The 17935-nt window shown below is 35.7% G+C and overlaps 1 protein-coding gene across 2 annotated transcripts in view; it reads right to left on the reverse strand.

Annotated features, from left to right (window-relative positions):
* The window catches only part of LOC150105523 (late secretory pathway protein AVL9 homolog), a 415642-nt gene that overhangs the window by 344083 nt on the left and 53624 nt on the right, over positions 1-17935 (reverse strand). For both annotated transcript variants that reach the window (XM_090394870.1, XM_090394871.1), the window contains exon 3: positions 2153-2332. In XM_090394870.1, the coding sequence (XP_090250996.1) occupies positions 2153-2227 (75 nt within the window). In that variant the 5' untranslated portion in view covers positions 2228-2332. The remainder of the gene's footprint in view (positions 1-2152; positions 2333-17935) is intronic.

The raw sequence follows: 17935 nt of genomic DNA on the forward strand, positions 1-17935 counted from the left end.
TTATGTAACAAGCACTGTGCCATTAGAACAAATAGCCCTGGCCCTGAGTTAACATTTTGAGAATCACATAGTGCTGAGCCAAATGATGGTGTTATTGTTTAGGAAAAATATCTTTTTTCCTGATACAAATAGAAAAAAGCAGTGAATCCTCTGAAAAACATGTGACTAGTAGGTCAAGGAAGGGAAAACAGTTATTTGATTAATTTCTAATGTGAAGTGCATTTAAAGTGTGGGCTGTTTAGATGAGTTACAAAAGAATCTAAACAATCACTACCATCATCCTCTACATGGCAAAACATCATCTACATAGCACAACCAGACTCAGGGTTTGAAGTATCTATGCTAGAGCTTTGTTCTCCGAATACTTCATATGAAAAGTCAAAGGAAAAGAAAAGAGAATCCATTGCACAACATTAATCTGTTCGTATATTTTTCCTTGCCATGTGAAATAACCTGCATACACAGCAAATTTGATAGCTAAAGTACAAAAGAAATATAATAAAATAAATTAAAGAGCCAAGAAATTATATTCTTGATTTCATTCTTTATCCAAGTGTAAGTAAACAAAGTTTGCACGTGAAGTGACTTCGTGACAGGGCAACTCATATATAGAGGCTAATGACTTCACATCAGTATCCCATAATGCAACACACACACACACACACACCCTTATGAATGTGTATAATGCTATACATTATGGGAAGGGCCACTACCCAGACCGGTTTCAACTTTTATTGAGGTCTCATCAGTGGGAACAAGACTCAGAAATGATACTAAATAGATGATGAGAGTTTTTTCCACTTGGTTATATTTTAAATTAAAGATGCTAAGAAATTATATTCTGGGTTTCATCCTTTATCCAAGTGTAAGCAAACAAAGTCTGCACGCTGCATTGTGGAATACTAAGGCAATTGATGTGAAGTCATTAGAAGTGAGACTCTCTCCTTCCGAGGTATCTACAGCATCCCCTGCCAGTGTGGAACTCAATATTTCAGGAAGACAAGACACACTACTGTGGTCAAGAAAAAAGAACATAAAAAATACATTCAAAATGGAGAACCAAAAAGCTGACTATCTCAACATGCCTTAGAGAAAGACCACTTCATAAGGTAGAAGAAAGCCAGGCTACTCACAAATTCCAGTTTAAATTGGAGAGAGACTGTTCCTGGAAGCAGCACAAGTTCTACAGAATCAGTTTAACTGTAACAGAATCGAAGATATGATTTTAAACAGATTTTGGCACACTGTATCTACCCATCAGTACTAACAACAGGAATCACCAAGAAGAGCATCACTAATACACTCGTCATGTAACTGTCCTTGTTATCAAGGTCATTTTTGTCATCTTCACTGAATGTGTAGTGTTAAATTGCTTTTCATAATTCTAGCTTAAACTAGCAAAACATTGGCTGTAAATAATTAATTTTAGCTGGTAAAATATTTATTTGCATTCCCATGTCAACTTAATATTCTGGTCCAGAAACTTTGATATGAATAAAATGTCTCCATTACAATCTGAACTCCATTACTTTCCTGTATTTATTGTCACTTGTGTACTACTATAACAAGTAGGGGAAATGAAGATTCTGGTTTGAAATGCAGAAAAATATATGCCAGTTAATATATTTATTATTATTATTTATTGTTTTGGTATGGAGCACCATTAAAAAGCAAAAACAAATAACATCCAACACCTGAGCCTGTCCATAAGGTTGCTGACTTAGTTTTAAATGTTATTTAATGATCACTGACTTCTAATTCCATATAAACCAGGTGATAGAAGACAACTAACTTGAATGGGTTTCACATAAAAGTTTGCAACAATATTTATTAATTTCTGTCTTCTGCTGCAGACATTAAGTATGGTTTAAAATTTTCAGCATTTAGCCCACCTGATCAAAAAAAGTAGTAAGTAATAAACAAAGAAACTATCAGTTTTCTTTTAGACAAGACTTGTCCATATAGTCAATAGAATAACATTTTCTACAGTAAATTATATAGTCGATTAAATTTCGTTCGACTTGTTTTCATCCTTATTTTATTGAAGTGTGAGCAAATAAAAGTTTGCATTTGGTCCACTTGTATATAAAGGCAATTGACTTATATCAGGTTGCCCTAATATTGCATTGAGTCTTAAATTAAGAATACTTACTAAACAGCCTTTTTTATGATGAAAACCAACAACCACAACATGAAGTACTGGACCATCAGATATTATTGGTGACATGGTATTTTTTAAGGGAAAGCTTGACTAATGACAAAATGCCTAAAACTTTCACAAACATCTCTCCATGTCTGTATTGCTGGAGCTCAGTATCCTTTGAATTTTAAACTAAGAGGAAGGGAAAAAATCTTATCATTATCAACATCCATTAAGTACTCATAAGAAAAAACATGATACATAAAATTTTCTCTTATAACTTACATGTGAAAATATACATCTGAAGATTATCTAGTATGCATATTTAATGTTCTATTCCCATTATCATCATGATTAAGTCACATGCTTATAACATTTTCTAGAGTGTAATGGCCAACTTAAATATTGCTAATGAAAGTTAAGTTTCTTTTGTACTGAGATTTTGAACATTTGGTCCAGCATTCAATGGTATTTTCCTCTATTAACAGTAGAGTGTTTCACATTTCAGATTATGTGAATATTTCAAGATTCCACCTTACCTCAATTTTAAAGTTGAGTCTACTTCCATGAGATTTCTTGGAAATTTGTTGAAATTCTGCAATCCAAATGTCAGCTGCAGTTGGCATACAGTTGAATAACTATATGCTAATTTTCAGCTCTTTCCAATAATAAATAAAAATCCTCTAATGCCTTTTCTCGAAAGAAATAAGCAGAGCTCCTTTAGCCTTAATTAACTTTTTGAAGACAGGCAACTAGTCTCCACCCATCAGTTTACTCATGGTAAACTCAAGCTATCAATGAATCAAGGCTTTCAAAGAGTACAATAGCCAACCAGGTTGTGTGGACACTTGCATAGTCTATTCAGATCCTCCTGCAAAGCTACAACATCTGCATATCCCAAATGTCATTAACATATAAGTTAAACAACAATAGTCCTAAAAAAGATCCACGTGGAACTATTTTGGGATATCATCCCAAAATGACATTTCAAAGCATCTTCCTCTTTTGGGATATTATCCCTCCATACACAATCAGCTGATACCTATCTATTTCAATTTAGCTACCAACTTGTTGAGTGGCAGTCTATCAAAGGCCTTCAAAAAAAAAAATCCAAGTATGCCATTGTATATGCATCTCTTTTATCTAGTGAATTTGTCACTTTGTAATACGTACACAGATTGCAAAAGCATAAATTCCCCACTGCTGCTATCTCACAACTCTAAACCCCCCCCCCCTAACATTTGTATTATTGACTGTAATAGTGTGAATTCTACAATCGATATTTTGAAATGAAGGGTTAAAACAAGTTTGAGAGAGAGAAAAAAAAACCTACTTGCCTGTGCTAAAGATCAACTAACTCAGGAACTAGTCAAATAAATGCCTAGGAAAAAAAGTTCTAGTTGGCAACTAGAATTGAACCTGTAATAACATTTTTGCAGGCAGCCCAGAGCTTATGGAATTCACATTTTCACAGGGCTAAACAGACACTTCTTTCCAATAAACTTCTGCTTAAAAAACATTTTAAATGACATTTCACAGCATAAGATTATTCATGGATTTTACAAGTAAGAATCACTACTCAGCGATTGAAAACAGCAACTAACATAGTGAGAAGCTATTTAATATTTATTTATGTGACTCCCACCCATCCACAAAAGGTAGTAAACCTACAGCACATTAATAAAGAGGGTAGGGAACGTTTTTTAGTTTTTTATATTTATTTATTTTTTTTTTTTTTTTTTACATAATCCAGACTATAGAGACCAAACAAAATTTTATCAAACCATTTCATGCCTTCAAATAAGCAAGGCAATAGTCTCACACCCAGCAATGGTAAGATCTGGCTATGGTAAGATCTGAACATGCAGCTTGTTGATTGAATGCAGGTATGTCACAGAGTTCACTGACTTTCAGCAAGATGTTATCGTAGGCTTCCATATTTAGTTATTGATCAGTTTGATGTGAATGCAGCAAAATCTAAGTATCTGAGATCAAGTGAATCTGACTTTGTTAAAAGATGGAAATATGACAGTGAAAAGAAAAGCAAGGAACAGTCACACTGATGGAAATGTAGAATGCTAGAATAAAGCAAGTTCCTCCAATTACGCATTAGCTGATTCTCTCAATCATTTCAGGGTGTCCCACAACCACAAAGGTTTGTACCAGAACATTAAATACAAACATTCATACAAGGGTGGTTCCATAAATTTACGGCCTGACTAACTTTTAGAATTGATAGAAAGAAAACAACTGTCACTTTTCAACATAATCTCCCTTTACTTCAACACACTCTTCACATTTTTGAATTAACATTTCTATACCCTTGAAAAAAATAGTCTGTACTTTTTTCTGCTAAATGGCCTAAAACTGCATGTTTCACCTCTTTGTCATATGCAAATTTTTTTCCTCGAAGGTCTTTCTTCAGTTTTGAGAAGAGGTAGTAATCACCGGGTGCTAGATCTGGGGTGTAGGGTGGATGTTCAATCTCCTCAAAGCCACAGTCCTGGAGCATTGTCATGAAGCAGGCAAACACCATGACTTAGCATTCCTCATCTCTTCTCCTTTATGGCATCGTGCAGTTTGTGCAAGAATATGAAGCATAGTATTCTGCAATTCCTTTCCTTGAAGTCAATCAATACTTCAAGGGAAAAAAAATTGTTGCCATGCTTGGTAGATTGAGTGACCTTGTTTTGGAGGTGCTTTGCCTGGTTTGCACCACTCCATGGATTCCCTTTTGGAAAGAGGATCATAAAAAAAAAAGGACAATGGTTTCATCCCTGATGACAATGGATTCCAGCACTTCTCTCTGAATCCCTTGACAAAGCTTAAAAACTTGCAGGAACAGATCACATGATGTTCCTTCTGAAATTGAAGAGAGAAGTTGGGGCACCCACCTTGCATTGACCTTTGTTATGTGAAGCTTTTCGTGAATGATGCGAAAGATGGTTGTTATAGAAAGCCCCAACCTTGTTGAAATTCTTTGAGCTTCAGCCGTCAGTCATTGAGCAGTTCCTCCTCAACAAGAGAGACATTTCCTCAGTCATCACAGGCCAACCATCATGAGGAAATCTTCAATGCTCTCTCTTCCTAGGCGAAACTGTTTAGCTCATTCCTTAAAGTAGAATATGATGAAGAAGCTTCCCCATAAATACCATCCAATCACTGTTTGATAACACACGGAGAAAGCCCTTCTTTGGTGAAAAACTTTATCACAGTGGTACTCCATTTTAACATTACAGCAACTTAGCATGCCACTTATTAGTCAAATGAGAGCCCTCAACTGAATGACACAGGTAGAGAGTGTTGAAACTGGTACACTCCATAGATGGTGCTATCTGTCATGCACGGCATTTTAAAACTCATAGAAAGACTACATGCAAGTCAAGCATCATTCCAAACAAAGTATGCATTCAATCTACATAGTACACAAGCATCATTCCAAACATTGTATGTATTTATTCAATGCATTTTATTCCATCTGCATAGTACAGAGCTTATTCATAAATGAACAGTAAATGGGTAACTGGAATGTGTGATGAAGTGACAATTCTGATGCACACTTCAATTCAAATTAGATGGATATGTCTGGGTATTGTGACCATCAAGACAGCCTAATTTACTAGCATATACTATTCCATCTGTTTAGTATTGCAGTGAGGAAGGGAACAGAAATGGGGAAATGGGAGTGCAAACTGGCTAGTATAAAGTGACAAATGTTCAAATACAATTACAATTCATATATGCCTATGCAACTCTGTAGATAGGCATTTGTTCCATAGTGCTGCTATGCCACTAAAAAAAGATTATTCTATGGTCAATTCTTGTTCCTGACTAGAGGAGCTTTTTCAAGGCTCTTTTTTTTTTTTTTTTTTTTTTTTAATGTTGGGTTTTCCAAGTTGGTCAATCATTGGCATTTGGAATTTTTTTTTTTTAAACTCCCAGAAACTACGGTCTTCAATCTTGTAAATCAGCAAAATCAACATAAAAGTCAGGCAGCAGATGTTTGTTATACTCTTCTTCCTCCCAATGCTTTTGGATCACCGATAGTTTTAGGCCAATAATCATCATTAATCTTCAAAAAAGTAAGTTAGGGCTAAAATGGCCTTGTTACACTCCCTGGGAAATAAAAGGCATCAGCAAATTTATTTTATTTCATAATTCATTTTTTGTAACAGTTACTCTGATCTTGGAATTAGGTAAGTTAATAAAATACTAAGCTTAAAAAAATTTAAATATACAATAAAAATGCCTTTCAATGTCTTATATACTGACTGCTTGGCATCTTCTTTGTTAGCTCTTTCAGTCCTTAATTAACTCTGTCTTCTAAGATAGATGTGTATTAATTTCATCAATATGATGGTTGAGGGGTGCTTAAGGGTCAAAGCTGTGTAACTGAGAGGAGACCTCCACATAGCCTTTAAAGGAATGTGGAGAACCTAATGGCATCTGACCTAATGTCCAATCCTCAACTTCTCGTGGTGCACCCTGTTGTGTATCTATCTGGATACTGAACAAACAAGGATGGGCTGGCAATTTGGGATTTAGCCGACCAAATTGTATTCTTATTGGCTTAAATCAAAATACAAAATGATGGTACAACATGACAAAATTTTATGCTGTCTGGGGCATCGCCTGGTTAAACAAGGGGCCCCCATTGTTTTCGCCAGGGAACTAGGACGAACAGCAAAAATCAGCTACTGGAACAAATCTGAAAACACACCACAACTCAACATCACCAGAGTTAAAGATCGGTACTATCAACATAAGAAGCCTGAATGGCAAAGAAATGGAGCTAGCTGAGGAATCAGATAAGTACCAGATCAACATAATAGGAGTGACTGAAACAAAAAAGACAAAAACTGGTGAGATGTTTCTGAGCAATAAATACAAAATGTTATATTCAGGCAATGACAATCAAGGAAAAGAAGGAGTAGCCATAGTATTCAACACTAAATATGTGGCTAATCTTCTTGAATGGCAGGCACTCTAGAGTAGAGTGATGCGAGCAAATATGAGAATGGGGAAATTGGACAATGAGACTTATTTGTGCTTATGGTTCCTACAGAAGGTTCTACTAAGGTAGAAGTGGAGGAATTTTTGAGGCTTTAGAGAAAGCAACTGACACAATGAAAAAGGAAAAGTTGGTCCTTGTTGGGGATCTAAATAGCAGAGTAGGATGATTGTGAGACATACAAAAATATATTTTGGGAAAATTTGGAGAAAAGAGCAAAACTAATAATAATGGAAATACCTGTTGGATTTCTGCTCAGGACATGGACTGGTTATTACTAACACCATGTTCCAACATAAAAATGTGCACAAATTCACATGGAGAGAAGAGGCAAGAAATAAGAAAAGTCTCAATTTTCCAAGTAAGCAAACAGACAAACAAGTCAAGTTTGCGCCTGCACGTATTGAAAGTCCAGCTGACCCTCAAAGTAGTGCAAGACCAAGGCAACTCTTGGTAAAAGTAGTATAGGCTCTGATCACTAATCTTAATATTTACCCTTAATGCAAAGCACATCTCCTGGAGGAGATGCATGATGTTTTGTATTAAAGGCAAGAGGCCACTACCCAGACCGGTTTTGACCATTATTGAAGTCTCATCAGTGGGAGCCAGGCTAGAAATACCAAGATTTAGTAATACAGAGCTTATAAGTATTTTACCAGAACAAGTTTTAAAACCATAAGGTGTTTTAACCTTATTAAATAAAAATCTCAGGAGAAGTTATAAATGTAGAAAGTATTTTACCTTGGGTTTAATAAATGTTAAAAATACCAAGCTATTTTAAACCTGGTTTTACTCCATTTCCCAAGTAAGCCGAGTTACCCAAGGTAAAATACTTTCTACATTTATATCTCCTCCTGAGATTTTTATTTAATAAGGTTAAAACACCTTATGGTAACTTGTTCTGGTAAAATACTTATAAGCTCTGTATTACTAAATCTTGGTATTTCTAGCCTGGCTCCCACTGATGAGACCTCAATAAAGGTCGAAACCGGTCTGCATAGTGGCCTTTAATACAAAACATCATACATCTCCAGGAGATGTGCTTTGCATTAAGGGTAAATATTAAGATTAGTGATCAGAGCTTATACTACTTTTACCAAGAGTTGCCTTGGTCTTGCACTACTTTGAGGGTCAGCTAGACTTCCAATACGTGCAGGCGCAAACTTGACTTGTTTGTCTGTTGGCTTACTTGGGAAAAGGAGTAAAACCAGGTTTAAAATAGCTTGGTATTTTTAACATTTATTATACCCAAGGTAAAATACTTTCTACATATAAGAAAAGTCTTATTGACTATGTTATTGTTGATAGTAATGTTTTCTATCTGGTGCAGGACACCAGAGTGTACAGAGGATTTTAAATTGGAAGTGATCACTATTTAGTCTTGAGAAGGATAAAATTGAATTTCATATTGAAAAGAATAACATGTAAGAAAGTTTTAAAGCGAATAAAAGTTGAGCAGCTCTCAGATGTGAACTGTAGACTAAAATACACAGAGATTATTGAAAAAAAAATAAAAGAGTTTGAGAACAGGAACCAAACTTTGGAGATTCAGTGGCAAGCCTTGAAGAAAACGCTGATTGATTCAGCCGAGAGGCATATGGTGAGGTTGTTTGCAAGGATAGAAAAATCAGAACTCCATGGTGCACACAGGAAGTTAAAGAGGAAGTGAAAGAAAAGAAGAAAGCATATCAAAAGTTCCTGGCAAATAAGTCAGCTTTTACTCTTACAGAATACAGAGACAAATGTAAGAAAGCTAAACAGTGTGTAAAACTAGCTAAACAAAAGTCATGGGAGAACTTTGGCAACAACATAGAAAATAAATATCAAGAAAGTGGCAAAATATTCTGCAGGTTGAAGAAGAAGCTTAGAAATTGAGGAAAGAGTGCTGTGAAAGGAGTTAGAGATGATAAAGGTGACATGAAAACAGGAGAAAAAGATATCTTTGAAGTATGGAGTAATTACTTCGAAAAATTGCTAAATGAAACAAGCAGTGATAGCACAGTGGTAAAAAACACTCAATAGGCAGACAGTCAGGAATACATATCCATACTTGAAGTAGAAAAAACCATCAAAAGCTTGAAATGTGGAAAGACAGCAGGGGTAGATGATATTCGACCAGAAATGCTGAAGTACGGTGGTATAAAAGTCATACAGTGGCTGCACTGCATAGTTCAGAAGTCCTGGACAGATGGACGAATTCCTAATAATTGGAGTACAGCTCTCATAGTACCCATATATAAAAAGGGAAATAAAACTGAATGTGAGAATTACAGAAGTATTTCCCTACTGAGTGTTACTGGTAAAATTTATGCAATTATACTTGAGAAACGGTTGAGAAGAATTGTGGAAGAAAAGCTTGGTGAAGAACAAGCTGGATTCAGGCCGAACAGAGGCTGTCAGGATCAGATCTTCACTTTACGACAAATAGCTGTGAAAGCATGGGAATATAACCAAGATCTGTATTTAAGTTTTGTCGATCTGGAAAAGGCATATGACAAGGTGCCAAGAGAGAAGCTATTCAATACGCTACAGTTATATAGTGTCAATGGGTCATTATATCAAGCAATACTTAATCTTTATTTGAGTTGTAAGTCAGCAGTTAGAATTGAAGGAAGTACAGGAAGATGGTTTAATGTTAAATCTGGTGTGAGATTAACATTGTACATTATCCCCTCTGTTATTCATTAACTACATGGATCACATTATGAAGGAAAGTGGTATTAAACATGATATCAAAATTGGAGATGTTAATGTCAGCTCTTTGCTTTATGTGGACGATGTTATATTTCTGAATAAATCCGCTACAAGTCTGCAAGATTCTCTGACTAAATTGAATAGCTGTTGTAATAGATATGGTATGAAGGTCAGCATTAAAAAGACAAAGACAATGAAAATAGGTAGAATTGTTGAAAATGTCAAACTGTGTTGTGAATTGGCAACCTGTGGAACAAATAAAACATTTCAGCTACTTAGGCACGATTTTTAGTGAAGATGGTAATTAAATATGGAAATATACAACAGAATCAACAAAGCTGATATGGTGGGAAGTCAATTGAATAAATTTATATGGAATAAGAGAGAAATTAGTCGGAACACTAAATTAGCTGTATACAAGATAGTGTTCAAACCAGTTTTAACTTGTGGATCTACGAGCTGGGTCAGAAGTAAAACACTTGACCAAAGACTAGAAACCGCAGATATGAGAATCCTGAGAAAGATTAGAGGCGTGAACAGATGGCATCAATGACAATATCATATTAAAAACAAGGATATTAGGAAAGAACTTGACATTGTCAGCATCCAGGAATGCTTTGGCAGAGCTAATCTCAGGTGGTATGGTCACTTAAACAGAATGGGCGAAGAAAAATTAGCAAAACAAGTGTTCTCTGCCAGGTTGGCAGGAAAACGACCCAGAAGAAGATCAAGATATAGGTGGATCGATATGGTACAAAATGCTTTAGACGATAGAAATATAAAATCTGATAATGTTGGAATCTTGACAAGTAACAGACTGATTTGGAGGAAAATTGTAGATAGGAAGTTAGTAATGATGTAAATTTTTCATGTAGTACTATCATATCCTGTACACCCCTTGAGGGCACATGGTAGGAATTTGATGATAATGATAATATGATGGTTGATGTAAAGTGGACTCTTACCATATTTTACAAATAAAATTATCTACTGTGACAATATAATTTTATTATATAATAATATAAAATAGGGAAAATGACTACTCATTTCCCCTAAAACAGTTTTTAGGAATATAAAATTTCTACCTGTTGTATTAGGACATTACTGAAAATGTAACTGATATTTTGAATATTTTTTAAACATAAAACCATTGTAAAATTAAAAGAAATTAGTTTGTCATGAATATATGCAAACAGAACAAATTTCACATCCAGAATCCTTAACACTGATGTGTTTGAATTCTGGATGTGAAATTTGTACTGTTTGCATATTCATCACTAAAACTAATTACTTTGAATTTTACAATGGTTTTATGTTTAAAAATATAAAACCATTTTATTACCATATCTGAGCACACAGTTAAGTTTCAAGAAAGATAGTGTGCTCAGATATGGTTGCTTGAGTTCAAGAGGAGATGAGGAATAACTGCAAAGACATATGCCTAGTGTCTGCCAGTTCAGGTTACTGAAAAGGTTGAACAAAAGGTAACCAAGATGTTATCGGGCCGATGGAATTGTGTACAAAGCTACACTGAGAAAATATAGCCTTCAAAGTCTCAGTAATAGACAGAAGAGAGGAAATATGACAGAAACACATAAACTTGGGGGGTGGGGCACCCTTAGAGACAAAGTAATAGTGTGGAAATGACTACTTGTGGTCAATGCGAGTGCATCTGCAGTGAAAGTATATAAAAAAAAATAATAATAATAATAAAAAGATAGGTATTAGTGTGTTCTGGAAGAAGCCTTCCCTCAATAAGTTTTTGACTCCCTGGGGGTGCATGCATAATAACTTGTATAACTGACTGACGTTGTAAGCCCATGTTGAATGCTAGAGAGATATTGAGTGCCCACTCTCCAACCAACAGGTTGGGTTCGAATCCTGTCCCTGGGTATGAGAGTTTGTGACTATCTTTAGGTGGAAGATGAATTTCATCGCCCAGTGTGAGACGTGAGACCACTGCCCCGTTTATAGGAGGCCTTCAGTGGCTCGAAAAAGTTCCATGTTTGATTTCTACAGCAAAGTTTCCAGACTAAGTAAAAAAAAATTTTAAAAATTACAAAAAAATATATAAATATTGATAAAAATGAGAAAAAAAACCTTAGCTCACCAATGGTACAAATGTGTTATTCTATTATAGGATTATAATAAACTTTTGTGGGTGGGAACCACATATAAAAAAAAAGAACCCAAGTGACCCAAGAACAGAGCACTACGGCATATCATTAGTCACAGGCCTTCTCTACTGGATTCTACTCCAGAATACACTACTGTCTGGTATCTCTCCCTCAACCAGCCTCTCATCCACTTTACCAACTTTATATCCATCCCCATGCACTGCAATTTACTGATTAAAATTCCATGCTGAAAAAGCCTTTGCAAAGTCAAGCAGTATCACTATAAACCCATTATCTTTATCCAACTCAGCTGTCACTATATCATAAAAGATGAGTAAGTTACTGAGGCATGATCTACCCTTCACTAAACCATGTTGACATCTCATATAGTGTCCCATTCCTGTATTTTGCTCTTAACCAACTTCTCCAATACCTTGACTGTTGTAACTCCTGGGATGCAGATCAGTCAGTAATTTGCTACCTTAGTCTTTGAGCATCCTCTATGCCCTGGAATTATCTTCCTCTCTTTCCACCCTCTTGGGACCAACCAAGGGCTGAGATTTAAATTAAACAATGTGGTCAGAGGCACTGCAAATTCCCTAGTACCTTCTTACAAAACTGGAGCTGGTAGCATCTAAATGTGCCTGCAGTTCATTCTATATCATTCCAATATCATACAGGATATGATAGTACTACATGAAAACAATTACATCATTACTAACTTCCTATCTACAATTTTCCTCCAAATCAGTCTGTTACTTGTCAAGGCTTCAACATTATCAGATCTTATATTTCTATCGTCTAAGGCACTTTGTACCGTATCAATCCACCTATATCTTGGTCTTCCTCTGAGTCGTTTTGCTGCGAACCTGGCAGAGAACACTTGTTTTGCTAATCTTTCTTCGCCCATTCTGTCTAAGTGACCATACCACCTGAGATTAGCTCTGCTAATGCATTCCTGGATGTTGACAATGTCAAGTTCTTTCCTAATATCCTTGTTTTTAATACGATATTGCGATTGATGCTATCTGTTCATGCCTATAATCTTTCTCAGGACTCTCATATCTGCAGTCTCTAGTCTTTGGTCAAGTGTTTTACTTCTGACCCAGCTCTCAGATTCATAAGTTAAAACTGGTTTGAACACTGTCTTGTATACAGCTAATTTAGTGTTCCGACTAATTTCTCTCTTCTTCCATATGAATTTATTCAATTGACTTCCTACCATACCAGCTTTGCTGATTCTGTTGTCGATTTCTATATTTAATTTACCATCTTCAGTAAAAATCGTGCCTAAGTAGCTGAAATGTTTCACTTGTTCCACAGGTTCACCATTCACAACACAGTTGACATTTTCAATGATTCTGCTATTTTCATTGTCTTTGTCTTTTAATTGCTGACCTTCATACCATATCTATTACAACGGCTATTCAATTTAGTCAGAGAATCTTCCAGACTTGTAGCAGATTTATTTAGAAGTATAACATCATCCGCATAAAGCAAAGAGCTGACATTAACATCTCCAATTTTGATATCATGTTTAATACCACTTTCCTTCATAATGTCATCCATATAGATAATGAATAAAAGAGGGGATAATGTACATCCTTGTCTCACACCAGATTTAACATTAAACCATCTTCCTGTACTTCCTTCAATTCTAACTGCTGACTTACAACTCAAATAAAGACTAAGTATTGCTTGATATAATGAACCATTGACACCATATAACTGTAGCGAATTGAATAGCTTCTCTCTTAGCACCTTGTCATATGCCTTTTCCAAATCGACAACACTTAAATACAGATCTCTGTTATATTCCCATGCTTTCTCGACTATTTGCCATAAAGTGAAGATCTGATCCTGACAGCCTCTATTTGGCCTAAATCCAGCTTGTTCTTCACCAAGCTTTTCTTCCACAATTCTTCTCAACCTTTTCTCAAGTATACTTGCATATATCTGGCCAGGAACACTCAGTAGGGAAATACCTCTGTAATTCCTACATTCAGTTTTATTTCCCTTTTTATATATGGGTACTATGAGAGCTCTACTCCAATCATTGGGAATTCGTCCCTCTGTCCAGGCTTTCTGAACTATGCAGTGCAGCCACTGTAAGACTCTTATACCACCATACTTCAGCATTTCTGGTCGAATATCATCTACTCCTGCTGCCTTTCCACATTTCAAGTCTTTGATGGCTTTTTCTACTCCAAGTATGGATATGTATTCCTGACTACATGCCTGGTCAGTGTTTTTTACCACTGTGCTGTCATCACTGCTTGTTTCATTTAGCAGTTTTTCAAAGTAATTACTCCATACTTCAAGGATATCTTTTTCTACTGTTTTCATGTCACCTTTATCATCTCTAACTCGTTTTACAGCACTCTTTCCTCCATTCCTAAGTTTCTTCAACAACCTCCAGAATATTTTGTCACCTTCTTGATATTTATTTTCTATATTCTTGCCAAAGTCCTCCCATGACTTTTGTTTAGCTAGTTTTACACTGTGTTTAGCATTCTTGCATTTGTCTCTGTATTCTCTAAGAGCACAGGCTGACTTATTTGGCAGGAACTTCTGATATGCTTTCTTCTTTTCTTTCACTTCCTCTTTAACTTCCTGTGTCCACCAGGGAGCTCTGATTTTTTTATCCTTGCAGACAACCTCACCACATGCCTCTCTGGCAGAATCAATCAATGTTTCCTTCAGAGTTGGCCACTGAATCTCCAAGGTTTGATTCCTGTTCTCAAACTCTTTCATTTTTTCTTCAATAATCTTTGTGTATTTTAGTCTACAATTCACATCTGAGAGCTGCTCAACTTTTATTCGTTTTAAAACTTTCTTACATGTTATTCTTTTCAATATGAAATTCAATTTTATCCTGCTCAAGACTAAATAGTGATCACTTCCAATTTCAAATCCTCTGTACACTCTGGTGTCCTGCACCAGGGAGAAAACATTACTATCAACAATAACATAGTCAATGAGCCATTTCTTATTCCTTGCCTCTTCTCTCCATGTGAATTTGTGCACATTTTTATGTTGGACATTGGTGTTAGTAATAACCAGTCCATGTCCTGAGCAGAAATCCAAGGATATTTACCATTATTATTAGCTCTGCTCTTTTCTCCAAATTTTCCCAAAATATTTTTGTATGTCTTACAATCATTTCCTACTCTACTATTTAGATCCCCAACAAGGACCAGCTTTTCCTTTTTCTAAAGCCTCAAAAAATTCCTCCACTTCTAACTTAGTAAAACCTTCTGTGGGACCACAGACACAAATAAGTCTCATTGTCCAGTTCCCCATTATCATATTCGCCCACATTACTTGAGACTGACTGCCATTCAAGAAGATTAGCTTTGTATTTTGTGTTGAATACTATGGATACTACTTCTTTTCCTTGATTGTCAATGCTTGAATATAACATTTTGTATTTATTGCTCAGAAAGATCTCACCAGTTTTTGTCTTTTTTTGTTTCAGTCACCCCTATTATGTCGATCTGGTACTTATCTAATTCCTCAGCTAACTCCATTTCTTTGCCATTCAGGCTTCTTATGTTGATAGTACCGATCTTTAACTCTCGTGATGTTGAGTTGGGGTATGTTTTCATATTTGTTCCAGTAGCTTACTTTTCGCTGTTCGCCCTGGTTCCCTGGCGAAAACAACGGGGGCATTTGTTTAACCGGGCGACACCCCAGCCAGCATGAAATTTTGTCATGTCGTACCATCATTTTTATTTTGGTTTAACCAATAAGAATACAATTTGTTCGGCTAAATCTCAAATTGCCAGCCCACCCTCATTCATTCGGTATTCAGGTAGATATCCAACAAGGTGCACCACGAGAAGGTGAGGATCGGACATTAGGTCAGAAGCCCTGGTCGGTTCTCCGCATTCCTTTAAAGGCTATGTAGAGGTCTCCTCTCAGTTATACAGCTTTGATCCTTAAGCACCCCTGTGAGCAAACATATAAATACAAAATTAATAACTGAAAAACTCACGTAAAAAGATTATTTAATAGTATAATTTTCACCTGCGTGTCACAGGCATCTTCAGTACATTTTTATAAAGAAACATGTATAACTTTACTTCACTCTCCTAACTTAACCAGATCCGATGGTTTACGTCTATCCCCTTTATGGGAGATAGTACTTTCCAACTTTTTATTGTATATATATAATTTTTTTTTTTTTTTTTTAAAGTTGTTACGAAATTTTTGAGCTTTTTAGTTATCTTACATTAGCCACTTAGGTGGCACTTTTTGGAATTGTCAGTTATTGTTTAATTTTAGCTTAAAAGGTACTGAAGATGCCTGTGACACGCAGACGAAAATTATACTATTAAATAATCTTTTTATGTGAGTTTTCCATTATTAATTTTGTATTTAATGGTATTCATCCATTTAACTCCCACCAAATTTATCCTCCTGACTCTAGTATGCAGTCACTCTGCTATTACTCTCCTCAAACACTCCTTTACCACCGCCCATGGACCATCAACATCCAGCTCTTGCAATTTCTCATGTAGAAATAAACAGAAGCTCTACACCACATTTAAACCATATAACAAACAGACAACTCTCATCTGTTCACCAAAAGAGAAACTCTCTCCTTTATCACATCATCCTAGAGTATATGAAGTATATATATATATATATACTCCTGGGATATATCTGAAATGAGTTTATCTTATAAATCTGAAAGTTGGACTAGAAATAGAGCATTTAATCAAGGACTAGAGAAGACTGCACTATGAGAGTTCTGGGGAAAATCAGGAGTGCAAACAAAGTATCAATGGAGGAATCATATTAAAAATGATGAAATCAGAAAGGAATTTGACATATGAACATTACAGATCATGTAACTTTAATGTAAAGTGCCATGGTCACTTAAACAAAATGGGAAAGGAAAGTTAGCATAACAGGGTAGATTAATAAAGTAGACTGATGTGGTGCCTTAGAAGACTAAAAATTTAATATCCTGAAGGTAGCAGAAACCTGACAAACATTAATTTGGATGAAACTAATGACAGGAAGCAAGTAATAATATACATTTAGTACTATGATAGTATCCTCCTGTATACCCACTGAAGGAATGTAATGTATCAGGAGATGGTCTCTATGATGAAAAATAAATAAATAACAGGTGTAAGAATTTTATGGGATATACTTTGCAAGGGGAGACAGATGGTGTAGGTATAGTATCATTATAAAAACAGGTCAAAATTTTTCTCAATACTCAATAAAAGTACAATCACAAAAACATCATCATCATTATCAAATTCCTGCCATGTACCCTCAAGGGGTGTACAGGATATGACAGTACTACATGAAAAAATTACATCATTACTAACTTCCTATCTACAATTTTCCTCCAAATCAGTCTGTTACTTATCAAGACTCCAACATTATCAGATCTTATATTTCTATCGTCTAAGGCACTTTATACCGTATTAATTAACCTATATCTTGGTCTTCCTCTGGGTCGTTTTCCTGCCAACCTGGCAGAGAACACTTGTTTTGCTAATCTTTCCTCTCCCATTCTATTTAAGTGACCATACCACCTGAGATTAGCTCTGCTAACGTATTCCTGGATGCTGACAATGTCAAGCTCTTTCCTAATATCCTCATTTTCAATATGATATTGCCATTGATGCCATCTGTTCACGCCTCTAATCTTTCTCAGGACTCTCATATCTGCGGTCTCTAGTCTTTGGTCAAGTGTTTTACTTCTGACCCAGCGCTCAGATCCATAAGTTAAAACTGGTTTGAACACTGTCTTGTATACAGCTAATTTAGTGTTCCGACAAATTTCTTTCTTATTCCATATGAATTTATTCAATTGACTTCCCACCATACCAGCTTTGCTGATTCTGTTGTCTATTTCTATATTTAATTTACCAACTTAAGTAAAAATCGGGGTGCTTAAGGGTCAAAGCTGTATAACTGAGAGGAGACCTCCACATAGTCTTTAAAGGA

Source organism: Typopeltis vanoorti, chromosome 6 (assembly GCF_054136105.1).
Source record: "Typopeltis vanoorti isolate ZY-2024b chromosome 6, IOZ_Tvanoo_1.0, whole genome shotgun sequence".
NCBI lineage: Eukaryota > Metazoa > Arthropoda > Arachnida > Uropygi > Thelyphonidae > Typopeltis > Typopeltis vanoorti.